Raw genomic sequence first — 14759 nt, forward strand, 5'->3', positions numbered from 1 at the left:
CCATCCAATTGGTATAGCCTAAGACAAAGTGAGACACAACACAAAATTCCATTTTAATCGTAGGGAAAGTAACTGCCCCCGTGCTTCCGGCGCCCCTGGCCAAACGTCATAAAATCATTAAAAATTAACCCAAAAATCCGATAATCGTTAATTACGATTGTGTATGCCGGCACTTTATAGTGACTTCTATGTCGACAGACCACTTGCAACTTGTTAGTGCTCATACAAAAGTGTCTGCTCGCTTGATTTTGTCAATCCAGCAGACAGACGGGTAGTTTTGGAGGCACTCATGTTGAACAAAACACAGAAGTAGCTTATATAGGCTATCAATTTCCTGGTCTGGTTTACAGGTGCTCGACCAGATGACGTCACAATTTTAGTAGATGGGTTCTAGAATACAAAGGCATCCTGAGGTTGTCCACTTAAATACTAGATCCAAGTTTTCTCTTTTAGGCTACTTCAAATTCTAATCAAGCAGCTATGTCTGTATATATGATTAGGTGAAAACTGTTATCCAAACATGGTACGCTGGTAACTTTGTAATTAAGTTGTTTTAGTAATATGGGAATGGAATCTGTAAAAGAGAAGGTAACTTTTGAAAGTCATTTACAGTATAACTCAAAGTCAGTGTAATATATCTAATTTTAATGCTAATGTGGAATTGTAATTCTCAATTAGACCCTTTCCGAGTTACCACCGCCATTTTTTGCGTGGCAAGTTTTTTTTTTCGATTGTCTATAGGCCTACTTAATGTAAATTGTCAACCCACTTTATTCTTTTTTAAATTACAAACGTTCTGGGCATTGGATTATAAAGGTTACACTCAGGTGAGTTAAATACGAGTTTCTTAATGTGATAAAAAAAAGTTTAAAAACATGTTTCCTAGTTATTGTTTTGCAGTGGTTTGGACCCTGCACACTAGGCTTGTCTGATAATAAATACATCTAGATACGTGATCAGCGAAGAATACGACATAAAATGTGTAAGAGTTTGCGTGGAATCTGCGGCGCGTTACACAGGCTAATTTTGTTTGGCATGTCAAGCGAAGTTTAAAATAAATCAACTAGAAGTAAATACAAACCGAATTATAACATTTAAATGCGCCGCTAAGACCACACAAACTCTCACGCATTTTACATTACATGTTACTCTGACCACGTAACATGACTTTCTAGTCCAGTGCGTAGGATTCAAATCACTGTAAAATAAAACTAGGCCCAGCCAACATATTTTTAATATTTTTTTTATCACGTAAAGGAATTCATATGCAACTCAGCTGAATGAACTCTTTACAACCACCCGTCAGAACAATTGTAATTTAAAAAAGAATCGAAAGTAGGTCTTTCCATTGTTAAGTATAGGTGATCGAAAAAATCTTGCCACCCAGATGTAGTAACTCGGAAAAGTTTTATTTTATTTATGCTGAATTTACTACCAGTAAACTGCTGTGTTTAATGACACAAAGATTGAATTTAGATTGCTGCTGTTCGTGCGTTTGTGTCAAACTATAGCAATGATGAAATTGTTCTCGTTCTTCAAAACCATGACTACAATATTGATAAAACAATAAGTGCTTTTGTACAAGGTCAGTTAGTTGTTTTGTCTTATAGATAACTGTATTGTGCTTTAGTCGAAAAAGGTGAGTCTTTTCATTGTTATTTTGAAATATTTTGTGCATCGAGAATGGTGATGTTTTATCTACACCAAGGGCTTTAAACTCAAATTGCTCTGAGGGCCAAAGGAGGACGTGTAAAATGCCCAAGGGCCGCAATTCACAATGAAATGTCAACCAACAAGAACACATAATAAGAACACGATAAAAGATAAACACAAGTAGGCTAATGATTTAGGCTACAGTCATTTTTTGTCCTGGATTCTTAGCTGGCAGTGTTTTTCATCGACAAGGACATCGATATTGGGCTTCAACTTGTCAGCAGAATACAATCTCAGAGTTGCTTGCAGATGTTCATCAGTGATACGTGACCTTAGCACAGTCTTGTTAACCTTTAATGGATGAAATAAATTGCTCACACACATTTGTGCTTCCAAACATTGCAATAATTCTTGCAGCAGCAGAGAGTAACTTCGTAAACCTTTCTCGTGAAAGAAATGTGTAGAATTCTGGAATCCTTACCTCTGCATACTTTTGCTTCAGAATAGTATCACATTGAAGTTCCACTAACTCCATCGGCAATTCCTCAGCTTCATTGCCAATTTCTACAGCAAATGGTGTTGAAAAAAGTCGAAATTGCGGCTCTAATAGGCCTACTTCAAATTCTGCAAAGTGCACATCAAATTACTGAAGTAAACTAGACAAAAAATCTGTATATTCTTTCATGCAATGGGCTTCAACTTTTCCTAAAGACTTTAGAGTTGAGAAATGAGCCAAATTCCCCTCACCCAACTGCTTCATCCATAAACGTAGTTTGACTTTGAACAATTTTACATGGTCATACATCTGTGTAATTAATTTGTTTTTTACCTTGAAGCTTCAAGTTCAATTCATTCTAATGATGTGTAATATCTGTTAAAAAAGCAAGATTGCATTGGAAAGTAGCATCAGCCAACAAAGGAACTGACCTGTTTTTCATTTTCATGAATGAAGCGATTTCATTTCTGAGTGCAAAGAAACGCTTCCGAAACATTTCCACGACTCAGCCATCTTACTTCAGTATGATAAATTAGTTCACCGTACCCAGAGTCCATATCTGCAAAAAATGATTTAACACTTATCTGTGGAGGTGAGGAAGTTTTTGAGGCAATTTAGTCATGAAAGGTGAGAGTTGAGTTCATGGGCCATAGTGGAAATTGTGGCACGAGGTTTATCAAAGTACACGCTGAAGTTTTTTTTATCTACACACCAGATTTATAATAAAAACAAAAAGCTGCCTGTTTGAATTTCAATTTATAGAAATACACAAAGAATTGAGGCTTCAGTGCACATCATCATGCCAAAATTTTTGTCTATGCACACACATTTTCGAAAGCTGCTATACTTTTCAGTGGGTTTGTAGGGATTAGATTTAGATTAATTTAGGGTTTTGAAATTGTTGTGTTATTTCAATTTCATAATTGATATATAATGTTGTTTCTTTTGCACTTTCACTTTCTCAGACTTGTGTTGTCCGAAAATACCAGCACCTTAAACATCAATTTGGTTATTCTGTGAGTTGAAATATATGCCAATTTTCAACTTGCAATGACATATATAATCTATTAATTTTTCCAAAATCTTAGTTTTATAATAAAACTTGTTTCCTCAAACTCAAACTCTCGCTTCTCAATATGAATACTTTACTAGGCTAGGCTATGACTTGACGTATATGCCAAAACAATGCAATGAGCTCAAAATGAAATTATTTGGTGAGGACAAAGAGTTTTGTAGCACAATTTACTCACTACAGTTGAACTTGCCTAAGTCGCCGCCTATCGCTTGGTCCAGGTAGAAAGCCAGCACCAAGCAGAAAGTTTTGTGTAGTATCAAGTTTGGCTAAGTCTCGGTTACAATGAGTATAATAATTCGCTTAACTTGCCACCGTTCTTGCTACTATGATCAAAATAATTCGTATGATTACATAGCAAACTTAATCTGCTACAACTACACTACAGCTGTATCGCCCAGCTGTCTGCGATCCTCATTAACGTAACAAAAGCTTATTGTACATCACAATGTACATTTATGAAGGACCCAGAAACCTTGTCATTTTAGACTGTTTTTAAATTAAATAAAAAATTAAAATCTTAATATGTCTACAAGCATTAAGTTTTAACCAAAAACAACTTACAGAGTTTTTAATCTAAATGTATTACTCCAAAAATTGCAATAAAAATTTTGATTTTCTGTTGTTTGCTTGCTCACCAGTTCGCATAAGTCACCACTTTTTCTCTTCTCTGGTGGCAGCTGAGGCAAATTCTGTATTTAGAAAGCGAAAAGGAGAGTGCCTTCTCCCAAATTGTGGAAAAGAGGCTCCACGAAGTGTATAGGTTCAAAATCACTCATAGCATAGTATATAACCATTTGTCCTTTTACGGCTTGGCCTTGAATACTAGGCCTTGCTGTATGAGCCACCTATTTTTGTAGGCCCAATGATGACGCAGCTTGAACGTAGTACTAGCCAGCGTACGTTGCGTCTCTTCAATATACGGAAAGTAAGGCCTAGTACTAAGTCTGACAAGTGGGCATGGAAACGGGATACAGTGCTAGTTTCCATAGTGAGTTTATGAAGTTTTCAGATGGTATTTATTTGGTAAAAAGCTGAAGGAAATCCCTAAGTTCTTTTTTTAAATTCAAAGCACAATTAATGTAGCATTGTTTGCCAGTGTCACGCCTCAAACCTGGTCATTTGCGAAATTTTTCACTTATGGGTGTTTCTATTTGATTTCTGAAATGCAATCTATTTCTATTTGTGTGATCTGTAATTTTGACGGAATCGTAGTTGGGTAAAAAGCTTTGCCTGAATGTCACATCTAAGGCTTTAAGGCACCAAACGTATATACCTTCAGATAAGGTTCTACTTCTGGCACCACTACGATTTGTTGACCTTCAAACACACTTTGTATGTGCAGTTTCAATGACCACAATGATGTCTTTGTTAGACATTTATTATGCATGTGATTTCATAGCTATAAAGTTACTGTTTTCAAAATGTGTACATTTTACTTTTTCCTTTTTGTTAAATTAACATTATATCAAGTCTCAAGATATTTAAGAAAAAATAGATATCTAGATTCTAATGCCAAAGTGGTTTGATTATCCATTTATCATATAAAAATCGTGTTTATACCTTGTATTATTGATAGTGTTATCTACCGTACTAAGTTTAATTGAGTTTTAATGATAGCTGGTTATTAAAATTTGATACATCTTTTATTCATATTTCATAATTTAGGTGAAGCGGCTGACATATTAACTGAATGGAAACATGCTGGCACTACAAAGTCAAGCAAAGCAAAAAAGAAAAAAAAGAGAGCACAAAAGAAAAGGCAAAAACAGACTGAAACTTTGGAGAAACCTGCAGATGACTTTTTGAAAAGCTCCGCTACTGTGGTTCGTGTGCTGTTCTATTAAGTTCTGTTGTGTATTGTTTTTTTCAGGCTTACTATCAAGCTTAGATGCAATTTATTTCTTTTTTTAGGAGGATGGCTCATTACAAAAGACATCCAAGCTTTCCACTGAATTAAACAGTCAGATCACTTTAGATGACTCTAATTGTAATTCCACTGTGACTTCATCTCAGGCTGCTATTCTTCTAAAGCATATGTTAACCAATCCATTAGAATCACACACTAATATAGGCCTTATTGGTAGTTCCGTTGAGCACACTACTATGAACCCTGAAGAAAAAACAAAAACTCCTCTGCAAGCTAACTTGTCAGTCTCTATTGATAAACATTTGGACGAAGAAAAGCTTAATTCTGACAAGTTGTACATGAGTGGGCACCGTTCCGAAACGTCAGAAAGAGTTGTTAAAATGAAAACTAGAAACATTAAGCAGAAAACCAAAGACCAACTTTCTGCTGCAAGTTAGTTACTTGTGTTCAGCTGGTCTCATAAAGTTAATTTTATGATACAAAGCATTATTTCAATGTAAAAACCACCAAAGCAACAACGTCTTGTAAAATGTGCACTGCTTTATGGCTGTTGTAGGATATTAAAATGTTTTATGTGTAAATTTTAGGTCGTAAAAATTTGACCAGTCCTCAATCAATGAAACAGGTATGCAACTATGCATGCAAAATGTTCATTTTGAAAAAGCTTAAAAAACTTTTAATTAATTTAACAGTATCGCAAGACTTGAGAATTATCTGGTTGTTTTAAATACGATATTATACCTCTGCCGTACACATGTTTTTTTATAGGTTGAATGCAGTCAGCAAAATACAACTTTAGTCAACAAAAAAAGTATGTAAAGTTTTTACAGCTAGCGTAGCAGTAAAAACTGTAACTTACATCCTTGTTGTCTAAACTGCAAACTGTATCTTTCCATGTGTGTTTGTTAATACTTGGCACTTAGCTGCATTAACCTTAAAGTTGTACTAACATGAAGTACATTCTGTAGGTATCGAAAAGGCATCTAAAGATCTTCAGAGATGTGTTGTTTCATTTGGACGATACAAAACTTTGCTGAATGAAGAAATTAATGACAGTTACAGAAGAATCAAAAAGGTTTTCAAATATTTGAGTACAATTTGCTATTTATAATACTATAAGCACAAGCCGGAAAGTCACCATAACTGATAATCTTTACTTTATTACTGTGTCACACAATACCTCTTTTATGAAATCATTCTTAAATCACATGTTGATTGGGTTTGGTTTGTAACCAGAAAATGTAATCGTTGGAATGATATTCATTGCATTAGGCATAACAATTGTCGCTTCCTCATTGAAAGTTTAATTTTCTAGAATAATGTTTGGCAAAACTTTTTGTTCATATTGAACCACAAAATTACTTTTCGTTTTCGAAGGAATGCTGCATAAATTTATGTATGTGCCACCAATCACCTGAGCTTGTATCTTTTATGATTGTACATATGTATTTCGTAAACCATATGGATTACAGTCTGTCAAAATTGCTTGGATAGTAATTGTGTGTGACCATTCCATACAAATATCCTTCTTAAGCAAAACTATTTTTTGCCAAACACTACTTTTTATTGACCCATTTACAATTTCCTACAGAATTTTTGGTTGCGATACACTGCCTAGGCCAAGTGTTGTGTTATTGTAAATTTTTATGTCACCATCACTTTAAGTAATAATAAATAAATCCACCTCCGACCTAAGCGATTTTGGATTTAATAAGCAGTGGATTTATTAATTAATTATCGGTCACAATATAAATGAGTCCACTATACAGAAAGAAACACACATATTTTAAGATAGCATATTGCACAATATTTATTTATCAGCTGGCAATGCAAAAAACTGATCCAGCGTGATTTATTTGGGGGAAAGGTCACTCTAAGATGGTCCTCTAATTGTCTCTTCATAGAGTAAAAATATCCATGTTTTTGAATGCAGTTAGGTACACCCGCATTTCTGCAGCGGATGGTATTGCTTCCTCTGGTTCATCATCTGTTAGTTCATACATTAGATTTTAAATCGATTGAGATTACGTTAAATTTTTTTCACAAAAAACCTAATGAACCGGATTTATAAAACGAATTTTGGATTTATTAACCGGTTATTTTTCAATGTAAAAATTCCGTCCCAAAGCAAATTGGATTTAATACGTGAATGGATTTATCAAGCAGATTAGTACTGTATTTTCATTGTCCCTAAAGTCACCATTTCCCTTAATGTTTGGTTGTTTAAGCATGTGTGAAACTGTTGGTCTGTTTGCTTTTCAATGAAGCAAAGTGTATTCCTTGTTGAACCTTGCAGCCAAACAATTTTTCAGTTTAAAACCCACTTTTGCATTTAATTTGGCATCCGCTATAAATGCAAGTTGTGGGTGCTTTCCATATAAATACTGGACGTGAAAGGCAGAAAGGGTATGCTTTTAATGGTTTGGTTTGGTCGATGTAGTTCTGTAATTTTTTTATTTAAAATGGCAAGTATGTTTGGTGTAACATGAAGGGGCAGGTATCAAGCTGTGCAAATTCATTTGTGTACATAATATTGCTAATGATTGACTTCATTACTGGGACAGGGTAGGCAAGCATTATTTGTTTTCCCATCTACAAGTGAAACCTGAAATTTAATTTGCTGAAAACTACCACATTTGCGTTTAAGTTTGGCTGCCTTCAGGGAAACTCATGTTTATATGATGTAAGAAGATAAAGATGCTAAATCAGGGCTGTGGTACACAAGGATGTCCAATCTAATAGTGACCTAATAGAATATCATAATAATAATAAATTACACTTATTGCGATACATTACTGATGAAAACGTGCAATGAGCTACCTAGCTGTGGCCAAAGGAAATAATTACTTCCTTGTCCTCAAGAAGTCAATTTTTATTGCAGACCTTCGAGGAATTGTTGGGTGTACTGAATGATCGTGAAGTTACGCTTATTTGTAGACTTGATGAAATGAAGGAAGAGGCGTGTAAGTACCCTCATCTAAGACTTATGGCGTTCTTCTACCCTGTTTTTGAACATTATGTTTACATTATACAGTAAATGCTTGTAAACTCGATTTTACTTAACTCGAAATTTCGAATAACACGAAGCAACATCACCGGCCCCGGTGGATCCTCTGTTACAAACAACTAACCCAAACTTGAAATTTTGGTTGGACATTGAAGTGCCTTTGTAAGTGGTAGGGCATAACTGGCGCCCGTTATCTCGATATAAGACAAAACATCGTCCATTGCAACGTAAGCAACTGGTTGATTTGCTCCGTAAATGGTTTGTTGCTGGCCAGAAACGTCAAATGTATAATTTTTCCTACTACAATTTAATGCGTCCTCACCTCTAAACTCTCACGAGGGCTCCAGCGTATAACTTAAAAGAACACGAGTCGAGGCTATCACGACCCTGCAGTTAAAAGGTTGTAAGAATACATGCAACAGTAAAAAAGTATAAATGTAACGAGAGCATTGAAAGCAGATAAAGGTACGTGAGATGAAACCAGTTAAGGCATCGAGGCAGTTAAGGCAACTGTTAACCTCAAGTATTATCACTATTATAAAAAAGGCATAATATAAGGTAGCACTCTAAGCCTAGGGAATAACTTTTATATTTATCCAACACGAACTTTCGCAAACATCAGCTTGTTTCATCAAGTGTACTATGTGATGATCGCATAAAGCTGATAATTAACCATTACTGCAACTTTGTTACAAATAAGTAATAATCTTTAAACCTAGTAGGCTAGCGTGGGCAGGGCGAGTGTGCTTAAACGACTATAAGAATTAGACAAGTTCTGCCATTTTCACATCTTGTAGTACTGTACTGCTTTTAATTCAAACCAAGTTTTATCCTTTTATCAAAAACATTTACAAAAAACGCGCGTTAATTGATTGCTTAAAATGCATCTATTACCAACGAGTCACGTTTTCATGATTTTGGTGCCGATTTTACCAATTTCAGGTAAGTGATTTCATCAGTCTTTTTAACTTCGAATTAACGAACTTCACTTAGATAAACTGGCAAGTTACTAACTTTGACTTATCTGAGAACACGCAACGTTTTTTTGTGATCATTTAAACATTTTTTGTTTTTCCCAGTTGCTTTATTTGCGAAGCGTGAGGCGCGGGCTTCGGAGTTAAAAAAGCAAACTGATCGAGTTGAAACAATGAGTAAGCAGGAGGTTGCTGAACTTCGCAATAATATCAAGCATTTCGTTGCTGAGCGAAAGTACGATGAAGAACTTGGAAGAACCACTCGGTTTACGTTTGACAAGAACGTTATAACAAACGTTATCCCAAAATTTGGCCAAAGTTAGTGTCTGTAGTTATAGTTGTCGTATACCAAGTAAACGTTTTTTGACATGCTTGGCGTTTGGTGCGAATTTCCACGCCGCCGACTATGGGATCATTTCGCTGACGCATGCGTGATGCATCGTCTGTCACATGTGTTTTTGTGAAAGTTGATGTATAAAAGTTTCTTTTATAGTTTGTGCCGTAAAGAATTCCTACTCCGCTGGACCAAGAGAACGTGTGAAATCTATTTCAGTTGATATGCCATGCAACTTAAAACCTGATATGCCGAAAGATCAAACCTCAGATTTCACTGCTGGAGATACACTAGACTCAACTGATACACCTGAGCCATCAGCTTCTATTCAGCAGCAAGTATCACCATTTGTTCGAGAAGAAGGAGACATTGTATCTCGTAAGCAGCACATTCAATCTCACACTTTAATTGTTATATTGGAGTTTCGCTTTATACTTTAGAATTCTTCATGATATTATTTGCTTTGAAGGTGAAGTAATTACGCCAGTGCATAATCCACTTCACCCTACAGATTGGGCGGATCATACGGATCATCATCCTCTACCGGTTTGTATGTTACATTATTGCTGGGATCATTTACTTTTGCAACCAATTTCCATGCTAGTGACAAAAATCCACCTAATAACGCAGTTCTTACGAAATGTCTTCCTTGAAAATTGTTTGTGATGTCACGGCCTAGCCCTTCTACAGAATATGCTTGATATTTTTTGACACTTTGGGATTGGAACTGCAGTTTCTTACGCAGTGTTTTTAAAAAAAACTGTACTTAATTAGATTTGTTAACAAAGAAATGTGGTGTTATGATAATTACTGACAGACTTGGTGCCAGTTGCTTCATATTTACTTCGATTCAGCATGCTTTGTTTCTCTTTTGGGTCCTTCACATGTTATCACATGATAGTTATTCAAATGTGGATAAAAGCACTTTGCTTTCTGAACGAATCGCTAAGTGCCTAATCAATTTTCTCATCGATAAAATTTTAGCTGCTCTGATATTGTATATAGTGTGTTAATTATGATATATAACAACTGTTAGCCTTCACCAAGATACATACAGAAATAATTCCAACTTATGAAATGGGCGTTTAAGCTATTTTGTTTGCTAAAAAGAATGGCGATGTACCTCATTACCTTATGTGTTAATTGTCTCACGTTGCCAACCTTAACACAAACATTGCCAGTCTAGGTATTATTTCCTGCTACGATCACGCTGTCTGAACTGTCAGGAAACAATCGATTTTCGCCGACAAAGCAGGGTGAATTTATTTAAGTTTATTTATGGTGAGGTTGATCCGCAGAAATTTGGTATTGCTGACCAAGAAGGTTCCAGATTACGGATTTTTAAAGCTCATTTAAAGAAGTATAACGTAAACTGCAGATTAATAAGACAAGTGCCTGAATATGTACATTGTACAAAGTATGGCCACCTTGAGCCGGTTGTTTAACTTAATTGCGGTTTTTGCAAGATTGGAACCTGTTCTAACTATGATACTTTATAGGAGTTGTGACCATAACATATGCACTGCACTCACATATTGCAGTCATTTATATACCACATTTAAGTGGTATTATTCACAGAGTCATTGCTTCCATATCAAGTGTGTTAATTGCGTTTACACTAACTGGATCAGAAAATGCACAGAATATACTTCACTGCGTGTGGCCAGCCTCATTTAGTTGTAACGTATAATATTCATGTTGATGTAGTTATATTTATATTACAATCTCGATTTATATAAACCATTGCTATATTAGTTGGGTTGATAAGTTTGACAAACGATCCATTTGGGATTTTACAGACATTTTAGGGCACTAATTACATTTACGGATGCTAACTTGGTTGCGAAAACATTTAAATAAAGCTGTGGAAAATATTTATTGAACTTCCCTCTTAGTACAGGAATTGTGTTGCTTTCCGAAATTGAAATTGTCGATGCTCGGTGGCTAGTTTGCAAAGTGCACCACTTCCACTATTTTTATCATAACCACTTCCACTATTTTAATCATAATTTTTTTCTGCTATGGACAGTAGTAATTCTTACCCGGCACCACAACATTGCGTCCACTCATGATTGCACCCTACGCAATTGGGTCCTCGTGCTATTGCATTCAGAAGAAGTAGAACCAAGGCTGCTCTGAGCGAACAGTAAAGCCAAAATAATAGAAAGCATTTTATTTATATAGTAATTTTATTTTTTCAATGTTTATTATCCGGACCTTCCGGTTAATACTGGTTAACGAAATTTATTGTATGATTGGCTTATTCGTGGATGTCTGACATGATAGAAAGCCGCGTCAGCTTCCTTTATTTGAACGCTGAACAAATATAAGAGCCAAGACAATTGTAAAATATCTTTATTAATCAGACGTATCAATCAATACTGCAACCATTTTATTTTTCAATGCTATGCAGTTTCTAATACCTCTATGTAGAATTTGGATTAAGTATGTTATTAAATTTTTGCAATTTGATTTGGACATAACGTATATGTAGTTTTAGAGGATAGAGTTAGTGAGAAGGATTATTTTTTTGCTAGAAAAATTATTGAACACTGGCTAGTGGAAGTTTCTTTACTCGTAAGTATAACCTATACTTACGTTTTAGTAGAAATGCCTCAACAAGAAATAAGTTTACAGGTATAATGACATTGGAAGTTGCATATAGGCGATGCTTTTTAGGGCGCTGTTGCGTGTGGAGCAAGAACGTAGGCTCAATGGCACGCAACCATTCTCACCAGTTTGTTCAAGCTAAAAATATCAGCCTAACTTTTGTGATATGTGGTACAGCATACGTCGTACAGAATAAACCAATGTCAGTTAGGTGCTGTATGGTTTCAATAAAGGCTGTAATATAAACAATAGTAAGCAATAACAAATATGTGTACTGCATACAATCTAAAACGAAGGTTTCCGTGTTGACCTTTATAAAACTATTTGACGTTATTTTTTCTTGTACAGGAAATTCCTGCTTCATGGAATGAAGACAGTTTTAGTGACATTAAGGCTAAGGATAAGATGCATTTGCCAGATAAGCTTGATACTTCACGGTAAATAAGTTAGCTTTCGATGTGAAATCCCAGCGATCAGTTGGTTGCTGCACATAATATAGTTTATGTATCCAATCTTACTTTCACAGGGAGAAGGCGCAAAGTTTGTGCGATGGTCAATATGAAAAGGTTTGTTGGTGGTTTTTCCTTGTTTGTCCCTGTGTAACCTCAGTTTCAAGCATACTGTTTACTGTTTCAGGACAAAAATATCATGCCCTCACCTCTGCGAATACCGTCTGTTAGAAGCAATCGGAGTCAACGACGTCACACAACACCTCGCCCAGATAGCACAGATCAAAAAGGCGAGCATCAAAAACAATTTTACAAAACTCACCAAAGAAGCTTTGTGCGTGAGTGCTCTGAAAATGGATATCGCAATAACTCTCGCGGCCGCAGAGGGTATAGAGGTGCTCCAACAGGAGCTTTCCGAAACGGACCAAATGGTAGATATAGGGATAATAAAACCTTTCCATCGAGAGATTTTATTCAGCCGAGCTATGTTTTTGATGACTACGATTCTTCCCGTCCTCAACGCAACAGGCGGAAGAATGATTTGCAGAATAGGTTTTATCAAGACCTCAACCGACAGAAATCAAACAGTAGTACTATTATTGATGACAAGTGTGTTGGCAATAGGCATCAATTGGCTGCCCAAGATGGCAATCCAAAGATAAACAACTTTCTCAAGGGAGAGTCAAACGGCCTGGCAAAGGTTTGTTTCAAAAAAATGTTAATTGGAAAACCATTTTATTGGTTAACGTGCACCTATTATTTAATGTTTTAAATAATAGCTGAAAAAAACGGCAAAATTATGTTAAAAAACATTTCTAGAATGAAAATCCACAAGACTGAATACCTGACCTTCGTTGTCTTAAGAGTTTTACAAAGAAAGTGGTATTTTTCAACAACGAACTGAGTGGTACCAAGGTATGTGGTTATTTTGTACGTATTTGGTGCTGGTCGTTGGGTGAGAATGAATGTCTTTTTTTTAATTTACGTGTATTTTGTGTCATTGTCGTTTCGAATGACTAACCGTTTAGGATAGAGTTACATGTAGATGGTGAATATTTAGGAGATAGTATTTTTTGATGTACACATGCTGAGATGTAATGGTTTGTACTTAAATACATTATCATTACGAGTTCATTAACAATAGCATTTATGTGGTTAATTCATTCATGTGCGTGAATAAGATTTTTTTGCCGTTATGCCTTAGATTCGTGCAATGAAATTGATTTTAATATAGTATTGGTGCTGCTTCAGCCATGTGCATGTGTAAGTTAATCTTATTAAACTATTTCGATTGATTGAAATGTTAATCTGCTGAACGTGTAGTAGCCACTGATCAACTATTTCGTGATTTTAAATTGATTTAATCTATAAGAATTGTTTTACTTTGGTGTTGTTTTTCTTGTTTCGGATGCGCTGAAAAGTAGCCGTTTATGTTGCCGTTTGTTTCACGTTATTGTTCATGGTAAAGTTCGTTTTAGCCTATATTTACGAGTGATTAGAGCCGATTTTTAATAATGAAAGTTTAGAGTGGTTGTATATTTAAAGAAGTTTTATTAGATACGCTTTAGGTTGCTGAAAACCCGATTGTAACTTTTCTAACTTCACGTGAATCTAGCGCGTGCATCAAAAGGCTTGTTGGAATGCGCGTAATAGAATTAGGTTACGACTCTTCAAAAGATCCGAATCCTAGTTTCACCTTTTATGTCCGAATACTAGCAACCAGATGTCTTTTGTAAACGAATGTTTGATTAGCACGAACAGTCGATCTGGTTGTTTTCGGAACACGTAAAATGCATAGGTAGTTTGGTACACAGAACTTGATGTCATATCGCAAAACTAATTATAGAACCAACCAATGATATCACGCATTGTTTTTACTGTTTCTTCAAGTGTATCTTTTTTTAGACGAAAAAATTTAGCATAATTTCTTAATGGCCTATTTCAACGTATTTCAAAATCTTTTTTAAAATTCTTTTTCTATTTTAAAATATGCCTCGAAATTTAGATTCGGAAAAACCTTTTCGAAAACATAGTAAAAACCTATATGTACATCCCCAGACTTGTCTTTCTTAGTTTCACGAACCCGGTGCTATGTTTTTGACATCATTATTTTGATTCTGCACATAAAGAAGAAATTGTGTTGTTTGTGAATACTGTTTTGCTTATTGGTGTAAATGTTTTTACACTGCTACGAATAAATATCTAATTTTCAGTTATAATGTCATTTCTGAATTGGTTGGCCAACCACTCTGTCAGCTCCTGTCACAACGCAAACGGCAGAGACATTTTGCTGT

The 14759-nt window shown here is 35.4% G+C and overlaps 1 protein-coding gene across 1 annotated transcript; it reads left to right on the forward strand.

Moving 5' to 3' along the window:
• Positions 1-320: 320 nt before the first annotated feature.
• Positions 321-14684, forward strand: LOC143468581 (spermatogenesis-associated serine-rich protein 2-like). The gene is made up of 15 exons (XM_076965894.1): positions 321-588; positions 1477-1585; positions 4890-5047; positions 5136-5523; positions 5679-5716; positions 5860-5902; positions 6060-6166; positions 7973-8054; positions 9178-9390; positions 9566-9784; positions 9876-9952; positions 12365-12453; positions 12543-12582; positions 12653-13165; positions 13285-14684. Exons 1-15 carry the CDS (start codon positions 562-564, stop codon positions 13303-13305), a joined length of 2124 nt encoding a protein of 707 aa, XP_076822009.1. The 5' UTR covers positions 321-561; the 3' UTR covers positions 13306-14684.
• The last annotated feature ends 75 nt before the right edge of the window (positions 14685-14759 follow it).

The sequence above is a fragment of the Clavelina lepadiformis genome, chromosome 8 (assembly GCF_947623445.1).
Source record: "Clavelina lepadiformis chromosome 8, kaClaLepa1.1, whole genome shotgun sequence".
Lineage (NCBI taxonomy): Eukaryota > Metazoa > Chordata > Ascidiacea > Aplousobranchia > Clavelinidae > Clavelina > Clavelina lepadiformis.